Source organism: Notothenia rossii (genome assembly GCF_949606895.1).
Source record: "Notothenia rossii genome assembly, chromosome: 1".
Lineage (NCBI taxonomy): Eukaryota > Metazoa > Chordata > Actinopteri > Perciformes > Nototheniidae > Notothenia > Notothenia rossii.
Genome location: NC_136912.1, coordinates 18,563,823 through 18,585,554, shown reverse-complemented (window position 1 = coordinate 18,585,554; position 21,732 = coordinate 18,563,823). Strand labels below are relative to the sequence as shown.

Below are 21,732 nucleotides of genomic sequence, written 5' to 3'. Positions count from 1 at the left end.
ACACATTTGAAGCCTTTTTCCTTTTTTAAGTAGCTGGTTGTTTGTTTTTGATTATGGGGAGAGTTGTCATCTTGCTCAATTTTTTGTTCTTTTATTGGCAAGGATTAGTTCTCCCCAAGTGAGATTCTCTACAACACAGATACTGATGTCTTGGGGCTTGGTTTGCTGCCCTATGCAACAATAATTTACTCTAAGAATGAGAGACACAGAGACACAGAACATTAGGGGTGTCAGGAAGAGGGCATAGCAGTGGAATTTGTTTGTATAAAAAGTCTGTGTAATGGTCTTACCTTATCATGCGGAAATGTAAGAGGGGGAGACATAGGCACCATCAATCATAACTCTGCAGTAAAATGCTTTCTCTTAGAAGTAAAGGAATGTCTTGCATCTTACACTAGTGCTTTGTAGGTGTAGTATATTGATGTGGGCATCTTAAGAAGGCTGCACTGACAGGGATTGTCTAGAAAGAACTATTGATTGAAAGGCTACCTGCTCACTGAGCCGAGTAAAGCATAGTTTAAAAAACTGTTTAAAATGTAAGTGTCTGTTGTTGTCCAGTCAGCTCTTGTTTAGTCTAACTCCCCTAAAGCTCAAGCTGAAGCTGTGGGTGACAAAACACCAGCGTGCCATATTCCCTTCACCCCGGAGGACTGAGCCTTGCTGAGCAGACGTTTAACCCAGATTAGCCTCACACTCTGATCTTCAGATAGATATTCAGCTCAGCTACTCCTCCGCTTATCCCCTCTTCTTCCTCTCCGTCTTTTTTCCCCTCACTTCGGGGACCTCTTATCTGTGGGCAGAAACATTTCACCATTTCTGAGCTGACGATATGTGATAGTGCAGGTTTGAGACAGGGCAGAGACAAGTGAGACTAACATCTGTTATTAATTATTCATCGTCAGCTTTCTTTGACCCTTTCAAGTAGACAACGACACAGCGAATTTTCACAGAATATCATCCTTAGTGCCTTTAAACAAGGCTTCATTGTGACTGTCCTGCAGATCGGCCCATTTTTATAATCTCTTTTCTGATATATATTACTGTCAATCTATTGGTTGGCCTCTTTGATTCTGCAGTCTTTCATATAAATATCTTTAAAGTGTAAACAAGATTGGAAGTTTTTTTTCTACATTAAAGCCTCATTAGAACCATCACCTGAAAAATATATTAACTATCTCCCAGAGACCCTGTATTTATGTGCAGAAGATGCCTGAATGAAAAGCTGACTGCTTTTACTAGGAAATTGTGAATATTGAAGAAGAGAGCAGGTCATTTTGATCTTGTTTGTAAGTGGATAAGACACAAGATTGGCAATGTGTTAGCAGAGTAGTTCTAGCAAGAAGCACTGTTAAGATGACGTTGCTCATTCAAGGGGAAAAATGCCATACTGTAAATGCAGAAAACATGACATCTCATCCACACATTTCCAGTGAAGCTATGATACAGCAAGGAAATGACACGCTTTTATACAGTGTGGCAGAAAAGTATTTAGTCAGCCACCAATTGTGAAAGTTCTCCCACTTAAAAAAATTAGAGAGGCCTGTAATTTTCATCCTAGGTATACCTCAACTATAAGAGACAAAATGAGGGGGGAAAAAATCCAGAAAATCACATTGTCTGATTTTTTAAGAATTTATTTGCAAATTATGGTGTAAAATAAGTATTTGGTTAGCTACAAACAAACAAGATTTATGGCTCTCACAGACCTGTAACTTCTTCTTTAAGAGCCTCCTCTGTCCTCCACTTGTTAACTGTATTAATGGCACCTGTTTGAACTCGTTATTAGTATAAAAGACACCTGTCCACCACCTCAAACAGTCACACTCCAAACTCCACTATGGCCAAGACCAAAGAGCTGTCAAAGGACACCAGAAACAAAATTGTAGACCTGCACCAGGCTGGGAAGACTGAATCTGCAATAGGTAAGCAGCTTGGTGTGAAGAAATCAACTGTGGGAGCAATTATTAGAAAATGGAAGACATACAAGACCACTGATAATCTCCCTCGATCTGGGGCTCCACGAAAGATCTCACCCCGTGGGGTCAAAATGATCACAAGAACGGTGAGCAAAAAATCCCAGAACCACACGGGGGGATCTAGTCAATGACCTGCAGAGAGCTGGGACCAAAGTAACAAAGGCTACCATCAGTAACACTACGCCGCCAGGGACTCAAATCCTGCAGTGCCAGACGTGTCCCCCTGCTTAAGCCAGTACATGTCCAGGCCCGTCTGAAGTTTGCTAGAGAGCATTTAGATGATCAAGAAGAGGATTGGGAGAATGTCATATGGTCAGATGAAACCAAAATATAACTTTTTGGTAAAGACTCAACTAGACGTGTTTGGAGGAGAAAGAATGCGGGATCCGTGTAAAGGAAAGAATGAATGGGGCCATGTATCGTGAGATTTTGAATGACAATCCTTCCATCAGCAAGGGCATCGAAGATGAAACGTGGCTAGGTCTTTCAGCATGACAATGATCCCAAACACACCGCCCGGGCAACGAAGGAGTGGCTTCGTAAGAAGCATTTCAAGGTCCTGGAGTGGCCTAGCCAGTCTCCAGATCTCAACCCCATAGAAAATCTTTGGCGGGAGTTGAAAGTCTGTGTTGCCCAGCGACAGCCCCAAAACATCACTGCTCTAGAGGAGATCTGCATGGAGGAATGGGCCAAAATACCAACAACAGTGTGTGAAAACCTTGTGAAGACTTACAGAAAACGTTTGACCTCTGTCATTGCCAACAAAGGGTATATAACAAAGTATTGACATGAACTTTTGTTATTGACCAAATACTTATTTTCCACCATCATTTGCAAATAAAGTCTTTAAAAATCAGACAATGTGATTTTCTGGATTTTTTTTTCTCATTCTGTCTCTCATAGTTGAGGTATACCTAGGATGAAAATGACAGGCCTCTCTCATCTTTTTAAGTGGGAGAACTTGCACAATTGGTGGCTGACTAAATACTTTTTTGCCCCACTGTAGCTGTCAGATTATAACTCAAATCAAAGTCTAAGCACTATAGTGTACTGTAGGAAATATATCATTGAACAGACAGGACACCAATGTGTCCATTATGAGCAGCTTCAACAGCATAACACAACCTGATGTATTTGAGTATAGATGTGGTTATAAAAGTTGTGTGATCAGACTCTCCCAAGACCACGCTAAATGTGAAAGGAAAGCGTCATGTGACATGGGCTGATATCAGTGATAGATTGACAAAAGAGGAAGTGGACTCGGCCACCTTTAGCTCCTGTTAATCCACTGAGCTATCAGACTGGCTTGATTGAACACACTCACTGTTACAGACAAGGGCATTGAGCGCGTGTGTGTGTGTGTGTGTGTGTGTGTGTGTGTGTGTGTGTGTGTGTGTGTGTGTGTGTGTGTGTGTGTGTGTGTGTGTGTGTGTGTGTGTGTGTGTGTGTGTGTGTGTGTGTGTGTGTGTGTGTGTGTGTGTGTGTGTGTGTGTGTGTGTGTGTGTGTGTGTGTGTGTGTGTGTGTGTGTGTGTGTGTGTGTGTGTGTGTGTGTGTGTGTGTGTGTGTGTGTGTGTGTGTGTGTGTGACTGATGCAAAGCCTAAGTGCTTTAGTGCTGTGCTGCTAAGCGTTCACCTGTAAGCCCTTATCAGTGTCCTATCACAACTCCCACCTCTAAACCTTAGAGGTTAGATTTTTTTATTCTTGTCATTCTCTTTTCTAACCTCCCACCCTGCACTTAGCAGAGATATGTTTGTGTTTTTGTTTGAAACACATTACTAATATTTTGTGCTGTTCGTTTTCTGTCATTAAGGCTGTTGTCAAAGTTGGGAAATAAACAACTTATACCGCACTGGGCAAGATTTACTCATTTGAGCAAGATTTGTCCTGCATATTGCTTTTAGCTTGTGTGCATAATCTGCGGTAACCTAGCAGGAACATATAGTGAGGCAGGGCTCAGAATGGTCTAAGGTCACTAAGCTCAGTAAATAAATTATCATGCTGTGATTTTTGGTTAAAATTGCATTAACACATTTCATGAAAAGTGAGACAGTGATAAAGGGCCCAAATACTATCCATGAAATTAGTAAATAGAATATATATCATATAAATATAAGTACACATGATGAAGAAACATCAATTGTATTTATGTGGTTTTCATAGTATAGATATCCATACAAAATAAACAGCAACAATCTGATGATATTTTGGCATCACTTTATGTATTTGAACCAAACCCCATTTAGCAGACTAAAACTAAGTAATGCACTTTAGCACTTCACAATGTATTTGTAAGCAAATAAAAGGAAATGTTGAATGCTTATTACTGGTATGTTGTTTGCTTTTTGCTTGTGTTAGATTAGCATGTGTAGCATGTATAACTCTGTTACATATGATTATTCACATGAAAATGAAAATATTAACGTTTTGTTTTGTGGTCTTTACAGATGTCATATCCGAGTTATTGACACGTTTGGGACTGAGCCAGCCTATAATCATGAGGAGTACGCCACGCTGCACGGCTACCGGACCAACTGGGGCTACTGGAACCTCAACGCCAGGCAGTACATGACCATGTTCCGTAAGAACCAATCGTCATGCTTAAAAAAACCTGGTTGTAAAAAACAACCCTCTGTATTTTTTAACTTCAAAACGTGAAAGTTAAAACTCTGAACTGTCATACACACAGAGATACAGATCTGTCATTAGGTTTGACAGTGTTTTCACTTTCTTTGACAGGTCTGCCTGCATGTTCACATTAATTTGGAGTAATGTCTCTTACGCAGCTATTATCAGCAACGCCACAGCTTCAATCTGAATCTGTTCTTTAGCTTGTTTCTTTTTCTTTTTCCGCTTCATGCTACACAATATGTCTGATCCGCGGTTTTCAAAGCCCTGGTTGTTGTCTGACTCCTCACTGCTACTGACTGAAACGATTACCTAACTCCCTTCTGCTCTCATATTCACGACTCGACAACAGCCAAGTCAATATGTTACACCCCTGTAGATGCCCACGTTTCATACGGACTAAGCAATTACCCCTCACTCACCCTTTCTTAACGCTTCTTCTTGTGAGTGTGCAGCAGAAGCTTTTATTCAAACTATAAAAATGCACACAGCAAACAAAAGGAATGCCATTGATTGTGAGGATGCTCTAAAAAGCTTTGCATTCTGTAGTTTATTATGATAATGTAAAGTGAAAGTCAGTGAATCATTTCAGTACACCTTAGTGCTGCCAAACCATCTCAGCCTCGTATAGCCACCAGCAGCTGGCTTTATGACAATCCATATTTATAACACTTACAGTGTCGATAATCACTGACTTAGTCATCGAACTGAAACAAACAAGGATGTATTGCGCTTTCCTCTCTTTCCTCACTGTCTCTCTCTAACAATTACACTTTTCTTCCTCTCTTTTGTCTCTTCCTACTGCTATCCTGCCTTACCTTGCTGCTCTCACACACATACACACATTCAGCACACACACCAGACAACTCATTCATGGGCTTCGTTTCGGAGGAGCTGAACGAGACGGAGAAGAAGAGCATCCAGCAGAACAAAGTCAACAACATGGCCGTAGTGTACGGGAAGGAGGCCAGCATGTGGAAGGTAGCGACGACAAAGCTCTGTTTAATGTAAATTAGTCTATGTATAAAGAAAATGAATTTCCTGGAGGGCAACAGTGTATAGACAGAACACACAAATCACACATTGTAATTATATGTTGGAAAATGTTCACTTATGCACATATTGTGGTTTTTACAGTTGCACTTTATGCATTAAAAAAAACAACTCACAAACATTCACATAAGGAAATGCTTTAACATATTTCTGAATGTCTCAAACAGCAGCAGTCTCTTTCTACATTGAGCATACTCACTCACACACACACAATACCCCCCACAATAGACTGCAGTGATAACAGAAAAATCCAATGGCAGCATTTTGCACCCCCCCCTGCTGTTTGCACCATTACAGCTCAGCTTCATGCTGCTCTATATACACAATTGTACAGCTTTAATTTACTAGCAATTTTACTCTCAAAAGCTGCTGCTTGTTCCTCTGCATATTGTAAGGCGGCACAGTTGTGCTTCCATTGTTAAAATGATTATATTGATGTTGTTCGCCGCCTGTTCTCTCCACTGTACGATTTGCTGGATTTCTTCCCATTATAGTGAAAGAGAAGAACAGAGACAGGATTGGGGGGATGGGGCTATGAAAGTAGAATAATTTAATCTACAAAAGCCCGGGGAAAAGGCAAAACATTTAAAGTATTGCATAATGTATGGCTCCTCTATCTTCTTTGTTTTCTCTATTGTTATATTCTTAAGCAAATGTTTTCATCCGATTTTATTTTACATTCTCTCTCTCTCTTTCTTTCTTTCTGTCTGTCTCCTTTTCTTTTGTGCTGAAACTGGATGGATGCTCATTAGCTTCAGGTAAGAGACTCGTGCTTTCACCACATATTCCTCTTGAGGACAATTCAAAAGAAACAAGTCACTCACTGTCAGAATGTCAAGGAAAACTCAACTGGATTATACAAACACACTTAGTGTCAGTGTTTGATCCAGACAATTGATTCATGGGAAACTATACTTTTTGCAAGTGCACTTTAATGCATCGCATCATTCTCTCTTCCAGAGTTTTATGTACAACATAATTATCTTTTCATCATCTTATTCGTCAGAAGGAAGCCTTTCATATGAGGGATGTAAGTTTCCTGTTGTAGGTTGTAACAGAATGTATCTGGCCAATACAGCATTTTCTCTTCCTTATTTTCTTCCTTCTTCTCAAGCACAAAATGCAAGGCATTGGATTCATAACTAATGGATTCATAGCTAAAGAAATTAGGTGGAAGCCTCCGTGTTTATAGCTATTATTTCAGAACATTATTCCTGATTGGTTACAAATAAGATTTTGTCTACCTATGTCTGGAATCATGGACCCATTGTTTCCTAAATTAATCTTATGTGGTCAATCTGCCTCTACCACTTTGTAAACAACATAATGTGGCATGAAAGAGCTACAAGTTTGGCAGGCAGACTTACAGTAAGCACTCTTCTGACATACTCTGCAGATTGATTGATTGATTGATTGATTGATTGATTGATTGATTGATTGATTGATTGATTGATTGATTGATTGATTGATTGATGTCCAGTTTTCTTTTATCTACATCAAGAAAAAAAAAGGTTTGGGCTAAAAATCAGCACAGAACGACATACTTCCTACCAGTCCTACTCTGATGCATGTTGAGAGAGTAGGCTTGGAAATGGAGAGAGAGAGAGAGAGAGAGAGAGAGAGAGAGAGAGAGAGAGAGAGAGAGAGAGAGAGAGAGAGAGAGAGAGATGGCTCTGGAGTCTGCACTCTTCCACACCCATGTTTCTCCTTCTTTTAATTCATGTTGTCTGCTGCACTTAACGCTTGAGCTAATCTCCTAATTGGCTGGGAAAATCCTATCGACCGCTACAGCCTCCAATTACTGATGTGGGGGGGGGGCAACACCATGGTACAGGGATACAGTAAGCTGCTCAACAGCAGACAGCCCAGTCAATACTGTGGCCCAGGGTTACGCTGCATTCACATGATTCAGTTCGGGTTGTTAACTGATGCTGTTCGGTGATTATTCTCAAATCATCATGTTCAACCTTGACTTTGACAGTGTGCCTCTCCGGTTCTCCTCTCACACATTTTTATGAATAATACACAAGCCTTGCTAAATGAAATGCCAATCTGTTGAATTGAGTTTATTGAACATTTTGAAATAGTCTGTTGATTACACAAATGGATTATATTATATATATATATATATATATATATATATATATATATATATATATATATATATATATGTAATACCAAGGCTTTTAAACAAAATGTTACATCTCAAGGTCAATTGTAACCCACATCCAGGAGATCTTTCACTAGCTAATAGAATATGTTGGGTATAACTATATAATGTGTATCCGATACGTCTCTTATGAGTCAAAAACATTGAGAACAAAATAATAGTAGGAGTGGTTCAGGGATAAGACATCATTCAGGATCATTCAAGCGTGTGTTTACAATTCACAGCAGCCACTAAGGCCACAATTGTATTCTTATGCACTTTTTTTGGCATGAAAGAGAGATTTGACTGTTGCCTCAATTTGCAGGAGGTGAAGGAATTATAGACAAACGTGGATACTCTGTACTGCATTGTATTGTGCAAACATGTGGTACTAATACCAAAATATTGTTCTCCATACAACCTCCTCTCTTCACCCTTCACCCTCGAGCTCACAAACCCATCTTTTTCCCCTCCTCTCCCAGCAGGGTAAAGATGGTTTCCTGCAGATTCTCCACAATTACATGGAGGTCCACGGCACAGTGTACTATGAGACCCAGAGACCTCCAGAGGTCCCGGCCTTTGTGAAGAACCACGGCCTGCTGCCCCAGCATGAGCTGCAGCAACTGCTGCGCAAGGCCAAGGCAAGGCACCGAAGAAAATAAGACCAACATCTCTGCTGTCACTTTCTGCAGCTTCAATTTTCAATGTTGTCTTTTACTATAAATATATTGTTCTTCCAGCTCTTCATTGGCTTTGGTTTCCCCTACGAAGGCCCGGCCCCTCTTGAAGCAATAGCCAATGGTTGCATCTTCCTGCAGCCCAAGTTCACGCCGCCTCACAGCTCGCTCAACCATGAGTTTTTCAGAGGCAAGCCCACATCTAGAGAGGTGAGCTCATTATATTAATCACTCCCCCACTGTTACTCACTGATGAGAACATTTTGGCCCACTGCAGCTTTAACTAACAGCCAAGTTGCCAAGTAGCTTTGTTAATCAGTGAAACTCTTAAAAGAACTGGCAAAAGCTGTAGGTGCAGACGGCACATGTTAGCGCTTGATAAGTGGCTGGAACATGGCGATCCCTGTACAACACGATTGCTATCAATTACATTACATTACATGTTACTTGTTAGATGCTTTTATCCAAATACTGTGGACAATCCCCACAGGAGCAATTTGAGATGAAGCGTCTTGCCCAGGGACACAACGACATGCTGACTGCAGTGGGGTTTGAACCTGTGCTCCCTTGATCTGAACACCAACGCTCTATCCACTGCGCCACACGCCTCCGCCTCAATGACTGTGCACACAGTTTTGGAGGCATTTTTGCAGTACATTTCTCTGGCCCAGTGTATTCTTTATAGCCCTGAGAAGAACTTCTTCAAGATGTGACCATGATAAGTTAATATGTTAGAGCTGCTCTAAATGTATCAAACTAGACACTCATATAAAATATATGTAGGAGGCGTGTGGCGTAGTGGATTGTCCAGGTTCAAACCCCACTGCAGTCAGCATGTCGTTGTGTCCCTGGGCAAAACACTTCACCCCAAATTGCTCCTGTGGGGATTTTCCACAGTATTGAGTATGTAAGTCGCTTTGGATAAAAGTGTCTAACAAGTGACATGTAATGTAATATATATTATTCAAAAATGTGTAAAATGATCATTGAGATTTGTATTTAATACATTTAGTGAGCAACAAAAGATGCATTATAAAGACGGTACCCTCTATCTGAAAGGAAAGGTTACGTATAGGCAATATACTCTTGTTGTGTTTTGTAGGTGTCCTCGCAGCACCCGTATGCAGAGCAGTACATCGGCAGACCTCACGTCATGACGGTGGACTACAACAACTCGCTGGAGTTTGACTCTGCCATCAGGGAAATCATGAGGACCCAGGTACTCTTACCGAGTGTAATTCAGAGGCGTAGAAAACAAGACGTGTATGTTGTGTGCCAGCGCTTTCATCTCACTGGTGCAGCTAAGCCATCAGGCACTGACATGAAATTAAAACTGAAAAGCCTTTCCGATGGATTCAGCTTCTCCTTTGGTCTAGGCAGTCGTCTACTTTGTGAATGTGAAGAGATGTAATGCACTGATTCCCCATTAAATCATAGTTCATTTTAACATGAATACTGGGGCTAGCTGTGATCTAATCAATCTTGTCCCTGATGGGAAACACTTTGGCATGAAAAGTAAAGTTAAACTATAAAAACCTTTTTTTTTTATCTGATTCACGATTATGAATCTTAGAAATTAAATGTACATACATGTTTGTTCGGTTTTCTATGTGTTTTGTTGTTTGATAAAGCATTTTTTAAACTTTGATACTTTGCCACAGTGTAACTTTCCAGGTGACCAGGATGTAGATAGCAGTCTGATATTACTGAACTTCAACACAAGGAGATGTGTGCACAGAGAGTATAAGGATAGTAGGAACTAGCAAGAGTGAGACAGAGATTTAACTGGGCAGATGTAATCTTTCCAGAATGCACAACAAAGTGGGATAACATGGGAAAAGAACAGAGGGAGACATACTGACAGAGAAAGAGGGAGTTTGAGGCCGAGACTAAATGCCTTAATTTCTCTGTTCGGTTTGGGACACACAGACTTATCCTTTTATATCTAAAAACTAAGCATGTTTGTAATAGATTTCAGGTGCACAATTGTATGAAATTGACGTTTAGAATGATTAAGCAGAGGATCACTGTTCTTTACATGGCTTTAATTGCCTAGCCCTAGAGCAAGCATTGCCTCAGGCACTTCGCCCACGCAGTGATACTGCACCGAACGTCTTGTCTGTGTTGTTGGACAAGATACAGTTCAGCAGCCTAGGCTGACTGCTCTGTCTCCGTCTGCACTGTCAGACCGCTGAGAGGGAGCTGATATACCCCTTCACCCTTCACTGGAGGCACAATGCCCCGGCTAGCACACACACACACACACACACACACACACACACACACACACACACACACACACACACACACACACACACACACACACGCACACACACACACACACACACACACACACACGCACACACACAGACACACAAAGTGCAAACCCTAAGCACAATTGGAGAGACAATGAAGTTGCACAAATCAGGCATATCGGCACACAGAGCCTTACCAACCGTGTGTGTGTGTGTGTGTGTGTGTGTGTGTGTGTGTGTGTGTGTGTGTGTGTGTGTGTGTGTGTGTGTGTGTGTGTGTGTGTGTGTGTGTGTGTGTGTGTGTGTGTGTGTGTGTGTGTGTGTGTGTGTGTGTGTGTGTGTGTGTGTGTGTGTGTGTGTGTGTGTGTGTGTGTGTGTGTGTGTGTGTGCGTGCGTGCGTGTGTGGTAGAGGATCACATTCAGTCATGCAGGACAAAGCAATCTCTGGCTGGCTGACAAGTCCCCATGTTCCAATAAATCCGTCCTTCATCACTTTCTTCCTTTTTCTTCCTTCTTTCTCAACCCTTGTTTTTGTAATCCCCTTTCCTCCCTCCGTTCTGCCTCTGTTTCTGTCCTTCAGTCTTTTTTTCAGTTGGAGTACTTTACATAGATTTGGCCAAATTACAACCTAAGATTCCATGCTGTATTTTAATTGGTGTTTGCATTGAAAAGATGTAGACCACATGTTATGAGAAAACAGATGTTTCTTTAGCTTTGGAAACATTTCTGTCTTTCACAAGCTAATTCAATGTTCCTGTAAAGTCAAGAGAAGTGATAGAAAAGAAAAGGAGGAACTCTGTTCAAATAGATATCTGTTCTGCTTGTTTTTGTGTCCCTCCTGTGCGCGTGTTTAAATGTTGCGTCAGCTCACAAAGTAGATTAATATAAGGCTTTGATCGGATTTGCAGTGCTCGTAACTTTTTTAAATTGCATCATACCATACTTGCTTCTCAAGGATTTTACGTTGAAATGGGCCACGTCTGATTTCACACATGGATAAACATCAGGCTGCTTTGATTTCTGTTTGCAAATGCAATTTAGCGAGTAATGTGTCGTTTACAGAGGCAAGGTGAAGTATTTTCAATTTTTAACACTTTCGTAACAACTCCTTTCAAGTAAATCATGATTTAATTGACATTTTCATGTGTGGCTGATTTCCAATCAGGATATCAACTATATAAAGCAGTGTTTTTTTAGCTAATTCAATTTGTAATCATCCAAGCACTGGTTGGACCCATTTCACATTCATCCGGTATAGTTGCAGTCAGTTTGTCAGTGGGTATTGAACTGGTATCAGCCAGAAACATAAAAGAATATATATTATGTATATACAAAGCTCATTTCTAATTAGGCTAATCAAAAATGGCACTTAGTTATACAACTGGCACATCACAGCAGGGGATGATCTATTGGTATGCAAATACAGCCTAATGAATTTCCAAGCAGTGACACACTGTGATTAGGCCTCGCAGAATTCTGACAATGGAAACATTCATCTGCTGAAATCAACAAGGAGAAGAAACGATGTATTGCAATTAGTATGAACAATGAAGTGGCAGCAGCAAGAAGTACATTTTGATATATGCAGAATATGGAAATAATAATGTGCTTGTGTGTCATTTTCAGGTTAAGCCGTATCTGCCTTATGAGTACACGTGTGAGGGGATGCTGGAGAGAGTACATGCCTACATTCAGCATCAGGTGAGGCTCTGTCCACATCAAGTAAAAACACACGATGCGCTGAATGAAACACACACATCCAGAGATTCTCTCTTTTACCGTCGTCCTCCCTCTCTCTTATACACACACTCATTTCACCAACTCCCCACTCCGCTCAATATTTCAAACTGTGTGCATTCAACATCCAGTGTGTGTGTTGTGATTAATCTCCAGGCTAACTGTCATTTCAAACCACATATCTGCCCTGCAGCTCTAAAGCTGAAGATCTCCTGACACTAATGAGGAGGGATGAGTAAGGAGAAAGAGCATAAGAGTGGGCATGATGGTGATGGAGGACTGGGATGAAGGAAATACTTTTTAATAATCCCACACTAGATGTCAGACAAACAGCAGAGGTGCCTCTCAACAAACTTAGTCTGCTCGACTGGCAGCCGGTTTGGAAACTGCTACTTCAGCATTCATAATGTCAAAATACAGGAGAACCAAGCTAAATTACATTCAGCAATTAACCTTTGTTGTGTTTTTATTACACATACTTTTACCGCATTAATGAAAATGTATTTGTCAGCACATAATTATTGATTAGTAATAATGATTGGTGGCATGCTTTAGTAGCTAAGGCTGGATAACAGTACAGTAGAACTCTTTGAATTGGCCCTTTGTTAAAGGGGGTTTAAATATACCTTCCCTTTCCTTGCTTTTATGTTGTTCACAAATTAAATTGTGGTAAAATTGTCATGTTAACACAGTGCAGGCATCGCCTATGAAGTGACAGTGGCTCAGTGAACTTGCACTGGTTGTCATATTAGTTGACAGGAGTTCAACTTTATTCCAATTGTCACAACAGCTTGGTATGAATATGGCAACTGAAACCAGACAAACTCTTTTGTTACTGTCCTTTTATTAATACTGGCAGTAGAGAAATCCCTAAAGAGCTTTCAATCTAGGTGATAGGGACAACATCCGCAGTCCTGCAACAATTCATATGTTAAGGTGAAGCTAACACGCCTTTTCAAAAGTCTAAATTAGTTCAAACGTGGACATCTTTTAAAGTGCATCTTTTTAATACCATTTGCCCTCTTTTGGTGTTCTTTTAGTGATGGCTCACATACAGCCCAAAATATTCTAAATTGGGCAGGTCCACTAAAAACTAAACTTTGGATTGACAATAACATAATTGCGTTAACTAAAGTTCAAATGTGTGTCACCTCCAGGACTTCTGTTCCCTCGAGCCTCCCTTTGTTCCAACCAACCTCTCCAGACCGGGGTCTGCTGGTGGCAGCAGGGTCCCAGGACCTCTGTTTGTGCCCCTGCCCAACTCCACAGCGCTCGGCTGGGCCTCCAACGTGACGGCGTCCACTGCCTGGCCCCCTCTCAGCTCCCTCCGGCTTCTCGTGTCTCAGGAGGGCCAGTCCTGTGTAGAGACATGCCGTTCAGAGGGGTTCATCTGTGAGCCCGCTCACTTCCGCTTCATCAACAACAAGGAGGCCCTGCGCAGGTAAGTCAGGCTGAAGTCCATCCAACCTAATTTTGGTAGAGACTTTAAGGCCCGGACACACCAATCTGAGAACAAAGAACTGACACAGACGGACCCCGCCTGTTGCGTCGCCTTGCGTCTCTGCGTTTTGGCCATGTGTCACACTGGAACACACCGCAAAGACTTCAGCTGACGGCCAAGAAGCATGTACGAACTGCGCATGCGTGAGTGGCAATAACTCTCCTTACCAGCAGGCGGCGGTAGTGTGTATTCGTCATTCAAAAGAGGCAACAACCGTGATAACCGAGAGAAGAAAAACAGACTGTATGATATAAACAAACAACAAATAGCGTGTGTGTTCCATTTTCACTCTACAGCGAGAAGCTCATGGCTTTCCCCAACCTGTGTCGAGAGCTGGAGTTAAATGAAATCTCAGATTTGCCTTCTTAATAGTTTGTTTAGGTCCCTCACTTCTTTTTCGCTTCTCATGCAGTGATTCGCTATAGCTGAACAGCCAATCAGAGTGATTTATTTTGCCAACTGCCGGTTTTCGGCCGTAAAGGCATCGGCCCGGCTGAGAAGACCCGACAGTGCGGGACACACCAATCTGAGTAGGGCGTGTCGACGCTCATCGTCGGCCTCACGCCTACCGACGCCGATAATCGGCCTGATGTATCTGTGCCTTTAGTCCCAACAAGTAGATTTCTATTCCATTTGCAACATCAAAAAAGACAATTGCTCAAGACATGAAACAAGGAAAAAAAAGACTTTTGACATAACATTACAATCAGTGACTCTTTAATTTACACTGCATTTCATTTTAGGATTGTTACAACACACACCAACTAACCCTGAGAGGGATATCTGAGGCACAACAGAGATTTGTTCAATGTGACCCGTGTCCTTGCTTGCACGTTCTGGCAGAAATGCAATAGCACTGAGATATTTTCAAATAAAAGCGCTGTATGCTTGTTAAAGAGACGCTGTGTTAAGCAGCAGCATGCACTCTCCCCTCATTGCAAACAATGAAAAAAGGAGCTTGCTTTCAGACACAATTTGGACACAGGCCCTAAAATACATCATGCCTGATAGTATTTGATGCAGTAACATCTCCTCACTCACAGTCTTTGGACTTCTGCGCACACAATTATTATTATCGTATGTCATCTCATCACAAGTGTTCTCAAAAGAACAACATATCCGAGTTTAAAAACTCCTGCTGCTTACTCTTCATCCACACAAAGTAACAAAGTCCAAGCCTACTCTGTTTTTCTGGATGGATAACTTCTCTTATAATAGTTGACACTTAGAACAGGGGCGGCTGAATCTCACAAGGTGTTTATTTAGTTTACTGTACCAGCTCCAGGCAGTTGAACCAAAACTAAAGTTTTTCTGAGAGAAAGCCTGCTGGAGTTTCAGTCTCGCCTCCAAACATTTTTCTACTGACTGCTTCAGATGTGGCTCTCCGTCTTTGTTCGTTTCATATTCCAAGTATCTTTCGTGTTTACTTATTTTCTGCCTGTCTCTTTTTACAGTGCCTCTCTCCTTTTGTTTTTGTTCTGTTACTCCTCCTTGTTGCTGAGGTCTGTTCTCTGACACAAGTTATCTTTCTCACACTGACATATCACACCTGCCTTGCAGTTTTTTTCTAAACACATTGTCAATTCTCTCCTAAATATTGTCTTTCTCTTTTGAATCGGCGTCTGTAGTGAGGTGAAAGTGATGACATTTCTCCTCTTCCTGTCGGATTCTTCCATTTCTTTTGAGGTGTTGCCAGTTCCGCTTTCCTGTTTCTTGTCTCAAATAAGAACAACTTTTATCACTCACATTTTCTAAATTCTAAGAAAAGCCAGAACATTCATTTTCATTACACCCAGTGAACTGTTTTCAAAGGTGTATACAGACTCCTCTGTTCCCCCCCTCAGGTTGGAGGTGCAGTGTGATGTGGTGGACTCCGAGGTCAACCACATCCTCCCAGCCTTCTCGGTGTTGCGGCGGGAGTGCGGCCTCCAGCGAGAACCCCTCCTCTTCAGCTGTGCAGGATATTCCCCCAAATACAGACGTCTTTGCCCCTGCAGGGATTTCCGCCGCGGTCAGGTGGCGCTGTGCAGAGACTGTCTATAATGACAGGACAGGTGAAGGACAGACACAAAAGAATAAGACACAGGGGGTGTGAAAGGGAAGGCACCCACAGGCCAGAACAGGTGTAGAGCTGTGACAATGAAACAGTAAATGTGGGATAATGAGGAACAGGCATGCATGGAATTGAAAAGCTAAAGGTAGACCCGAATAGCCGCCATGTTGTAAGTGAGGATTTTGGATGACTGTAGTTGTTATAACAGCTGTTAACTGGCTGGAGATAGAAAAGGCAGCAAGATTTCATGGAACAGGGCTCCCATTATACCTGGTGTCATAACAACCAGGGGTCAAGGCCTGGTTACCATTCACCATGCCAACAAACATTCCTCCCGACTACAGGTCCAGTTTTTACATGAAGTTGACCGGTGATATGATAAACAAATATGCACTTGAAGAAGCACGTGTGTGTGCAGAGAGATTCAGTGTAGGGATTTTAGTGCCATTCCATGACAGAGTCTTCAAATATCTTGGACTGGAGAAGCCAACCCTCGGGTCAATATCCAATCTCCTCTCTGCACTTGGACAAAGGATGATGGAGAACCGGGTTATCTCCCTCGCTTTTCCTCCCGTCCTCCAATGATGGACAGAGTAATTTATCAGACTGCACCCCAAGTCCGAGCCAACATCGGTCAATGCAATCATCTCCTGTCTCAAAAGGAAAAGGACGAGGAGGACAGAGGACAAAAATAAAGGGTACACGATTATTTTTCAATAAATAAGCCTTAAGAGCTCTCAATGAGATTTTTAAAGAGTCCTTTGGGCTTCAATGTGGAAGTAATATCATAAAATAAAAAAAATAAGAACAGATCAAAGTGTTGAACTGGGTTTGTTATATTGCTTGCATGGTGTTGTTCCTCTATTAATGCTCCCCCACCAATCTGAATCCTCCCTTCATATTAATCTCCATTTCCATTAACCCAACTGTAGGTAGAGGTATTGGATTTAATTATTATTTTCAAATGGAAGGGACAGCCTGCACATGCTGAAGCTGTCAATAAGAAGTGAGAGAACAAGGGACAGGGGGCAGAGGAACAAATCAGATTTAGGAACTACTTTTCAAGATTTTAAATGTTTTTCTTAACAGGCTATCTGGTGGCATTGCGGAAAAACGGAAAATCCAATGTAAAGATAAAACAGCAGCTTTATAACGTTCAGCACCATTAACAGTAATCTATTTCACAATAACTGCTGGAATTATTGACCCCATGCTAAGCCCCTTTTCACCACATGTTTAAAAAACCTCCACTTTAGTTGTATTTTCCCCTGTGTAATCAAAGACCATTCTTATTAGGAGAAAAACAAGGGATTTACGACCGCGGGTGTGTGTGCTGTGTGTTTGTGTGTTGGATTAAAAAAACAGAGCAGCTATTGGTCTGAATCCCAGGGCCTAAAGTAGAATTAAATGAATAATAAATCACAAGTGTAAATTCCAAAGTAGATTCATCAAATCCTCATTGACCTGCACCAGCATGGGAGAATAATTGTCACCCCATTCACCAGCGCTCTGTGATTTCAATTTAAAACCAGAGGCATTTCAAATTGCAATGAATACTTTTCATTTCTGAAATTCATCCATCTTCTTGAGTGAAATATTTACAATGATCATAAAAAAAGCACTTAGGCCCTGTGCAGAAAATCACTTCTTTCTCTCCATTAACCCGGCAAATATGAGCAGGCTGCAGCCAAAATAAAAGGATATGTATTCATGCAAATGAAATGCTAGGCACATATTGCATTAGCCATATATCTTGCTCGCTATACCTTATGGCAAAGAAGGTGTAGGACATGTAAAGTAGTAAAACATTTAGGCAGATATAAAAACTATTTTTGAGAGTATGGTTATGAAGATGAGAAAACTGTTATCTATCATTATGAAGATGGAGCAGGAGACTGTTAGCTTCGTTTAGCTTGGCTTAGCATAAAGCCTTCAAGCTGAGGTAAACAGCAAGCCTGGCTCAATAAAAAACGACCTACCAGCACCTCTGAATTTCCTTTATCCATTCCTTATGTATTGTTTGTTGATCTGTATCAAACCAATATTTTTTAAATGACAAATGCCTGACTTAGTTTTTGACTCGCTTCTGAAGTTACAAGGCAAGTTGACTCCGCAAGAAAGACAATAAGCACATTTATCAAAATATTTCTTTAAGGTTCTGGAAAGATTGTGGTCAAGGTTAAACATTTAAAAAAAAAAAAACTAAGGTTGCTCCAGGATTTGTACACAAGCCTCCACTGAATAAATCTTTGTGCTGAACCTCTGTGACGTGCATACTTTTACTTTCAACTGCACTCTATGAATCTCGCACTATTCCTGCTTTACAGTGGATATAAATTAGCTGCATTTCATTTGTAATCCATAGGAGACCAGGATTATGGTCTCGGTATCTGCAGCGGTGTCTATGCGATTCTGTAGATGCAGGCGCATGAAACTGAAACATTAAAGGCTATAAGTAAAGTTTTATTACAACCATCAGATATTCATTTGAGACTATAAAAGCAGAGCTTTCCAGCTCTCTCTCTCTCTGAAACTCTTATCCGCTCTCAGGGTGACTTTCAAACTTTACATATAGCCGCCGAGGTGCCAGATGGGGAATTTTTCCAACGGCTGCATTTCCTTTTCTTGTTTAACCCCCATCACAAGTGTGTGCATGGTGTGAAGATACACTGCACAGCATGAGTTTAAATGGTCCTCAAAGTGCCTTCAGGCTACTACTCCAGCAGACTTTCTTTTAAGCGACTCCTTTTAACTGAATGCTCCAACGAGACGGAAAGATGTAAAAAAAAACACATAGCAAGTAAGGCAAAGTAAACAAACAAAAGCAACGTGCCATAGGTGGATTTAAATGTCAGGGTCTGTCTGCCTTTTTATGAATCAATATCTGTGAGAAAATGACAGCTTTACCAAGGAATTTAAATCATCCAGCAGCAGTTATCAGTTTTATCACATAGTATCACATGGTAATATTCACCAGTCACTATAAGGATGGGAACAGAACAGGAAAAGTGGGAAACATTTCCACAGAAAATAGCTTGATCACTGAGGGTGACGCCTAATGAAGCCTCCTTCAATGAAAACAGCACATCTGATTCATGACAAAGACTCTCACTAAACAATTACTTTGACGAAGAACAAACATGCACATTTTTTATTTCCTGTTATTGTTTTTTTATCAGATTTCACAGTTATGCTTCACATGGATAGAAGCATAACTGTTATATATTTCTGTGTGTGTGTGTGTGTGTGTGTGTGTGTGTGTGTGTGTGTGTGTGTGTGTGTGTGTGTGTGTGTGTGTGTGTGTGTGTGTGTGTGTGTGTGTGTGTGTGTGTGTGTGTGTGTGTGTGTGTGTGTGTGTGTGTGTGTGTGTGTGGGTGGGTGGGTGGGTGGGTGGGTGGCTGTGTGTGTTGGTGTGTGTGGGTGTGTGTTTGTGGCTCAGATAATCAGTCAATAAGCAGAGCATTGAAGTGCAACAATGTATATCACTAATAAATTGTTTGTCCTCATGTGGAAAAGAAAAGCAGATAGTCAGAATTGTCCTGGTTAATGTAATTAAATCTTGATATGATATTTAATGTAGTTTTACCATTGCATAAATGGGGCGAAGCCTGCGAGCTAGTTCAGGCAGTCAACTCGAGCACTTATGCCGCATTCATACATAACGCCCCTTGCCACTCACAACCAACCAAACAGAGTCTCCTTTATATGTCGCTCTATTTAACCTGCCAGTTCTCTCTCCATGCATTGCTTGCTGCTGCTATTGCCGCAGCTATCTTTACGTTGCTGCTGCTTGCCTGCCCCACCACCAACCCAGCTTCCACCCCAGCTTCCACCTGTAGGCTTGGGGGTTAGTTATTTGATCATCACTCATCGTGCTATGTATATCTAGAGAGTGATGATGCCCGAGCCTAATCGCCAAACTCAAATATATGCTGCTTCTAATAAACATGTTAAAGAAACACGTGAGTTTTCTGACTGAAATGTGTAATTGTGAAAATCTAAAGTTGTAGCTGTTGTTTAATACATGTGGGTAGTTGTTGCAAAGAATTCTTAATCATGAAGCGATTTGTGGTGGAGTAGAAGTATAAAGTAGCGGAAAATAGAATTACTCATTTGCCACTTCCAGTACTTGAAGTTGTATATGTTTCTATCCTAAGTCTAAGTCCATACTGTACATGTGTGTCTTCGTCATATTTGAATGTGTCTCTGTCCAGTGTTTCCAGGCTTTGTTTGCGTCTGTTTATACAAAGCAGCATTAATGAGCTTATTATCGGTCCTATTTTGCCTGTCAGCTGTAAAGGAATTTGAATCCAAGCATATTATTTAGGCTGCTTAAACAATAATTAATCAGTACAGGAACAGATTGATGTACACAGCTGAATAATTACTGAGCCGATGGAGGTGATAAATATATTACTCACAGGAAACGTGTTTGTCAGGATCTGCCGCTTCTTTTCTGGAGATTGACAAATGTGTGACACAGTAGCCTGCACACAAACACAAACACACAAACAAACACACACTCATTATAATATCTCTCAGGAACAGTTTGTCCTTTGCCCAATTTTTTTTTCTCTCCTTCACATTTTCTCTTTTTCTGTTTTGTGTGACATTTTTCTAAGGGCTCTCTGAGGTCCAATTTGTCCGCCAACAATTGGCACAACAGTTTTGCTGACATGCACTTTGTTTGTTTGTTTGTTTGTTTGTTTGTTTGTACATTTTTGCTTCTACTGGACATGTGGCTTTAATTACCTCTTTCTCTGGTTTGTACCTCAGCATACTGTTCAGTGATTATACAACAATGTGTGTTTATGTGAACATTTGTGTGTGTAGCCATTTAAAAATATACACACATAATCACACATGCTCCACTGTGTCTGTAAGTCAGTGGTGAATGTGTGTGTTTCTAAGTGCTAGATTGCTAACAGATAAAAACACTCATCTCTTTGTGGTGCTCTCTCGTGTTTCGTGGCGCGGTCCTTTAATGAAGCCAACATCCTTTTGGAGTGGAAGAGTAGGAGGAGGATGCATCCAGTGCCTTTAGTAATGTGGTCAGAACTCCTGTGGGTTTTTCACATCAAGGTGCATGGAGGGGAGTCTGTTTCTTGTTCACCTCAGATGTGCTACTTTCTCTTTCTGTCTCCCTGAAAAGAAACCTCCCCCAATGTGCCAACTCCGAAGATTAGCCAGGTTCAGAGTTGGGAGACCAGCAAGATGAAGCGTTACTGTGTTTTATGAGATTGAGAACAAAGGGAAAATCCACATTTGATCTAAATCTAAATAGAAAGGTGATTCATTGTTGTTGTCAATTAAAATACCTTAAAAACCTGACAGAAATTAAGAGGGACAAAAAGAGAGAGAAGAGAAACGGGAGGAGGGAGGGACAAAAAAGGAGGTTAATAAAACGATATAAGGTTTGAGGGAATTAGAAGAGGAAAGTGAACAAGAATGGTAAGGGAATGAAGAAGTAGGTGAAGATGGATGATGGAAGAGGGAGAAGATGGATGATGGAAGAGGGAGAAGGAGAGAGGGAGAAAAGAGGAGGAGAGGAGTCATGAGAGGTCGACAGCATCCTCATCAATAATGCATAGGTAATTGGCTGACTGCTCCTGAGCTCCAACGTGAGTCTGAATAAATAACGTTGTGTGTAAATAAAATAGCCACTCAAAAATAACTCAAATCAATGGCTCATGCCCCAGGTGAG

General features: G+C 41.2%; 1 protein-coding gene across 4 annotated transcripts in view; it reads left to right on the top strand.

Moving 5' to 3' along the window:
- LOC307037395 (alpha-1,6-mannosylglycoprotein 6-beta-N-acetylglucosaminyltransferase B-like) overlaps positions 1-16,934 on the top strand; it is a 108,698-nt gene extending 91,764 nt beyond the window's left edge. For 2 of the 4 annotated variants that reach the window (XM_079678239.1, XM_079678237.1), the window contains exons 10-17: positions 4,423-4,556; positions 5,454-5,584; positions 8,291-8,446; positions 8,546-8,692; positions 9,585-9,701; positions 12,364-12,438; positions 13,632-13,915; positions 15,820-16,934. In XM_079678239.1, the coding sequence (XP_079534365.1) occupies positions 4,423-4,556; positions 5,454-5,584; positions 8,291-8,446; positions 8,546-8,692; positions 9,585-9,701; positions 12,364-12,438; positions 13,632-13,915; positions 15,820-16,018 (1,243 nt within the window). In that variant the 3' untranslated portion in view covers positions 16,019-16,934. Of the gene's footprint in view, positions 1-4,422; positions 4,557-5,453; positions 5,585-8,287; positions 8,447-8,545; positions 8,693-9,584; positions 9,702-12,363; positions 12,439-13,631; positions 13,916-15,819 lie in introns of all 4 variants that reach the window. The other 2 variants (XM_079678238.1, XM_079678236.1) reach the window with 1 other exon arrangement.
- Positions 16,935-21,732: the final 4,798 nt, after the last annotated feature.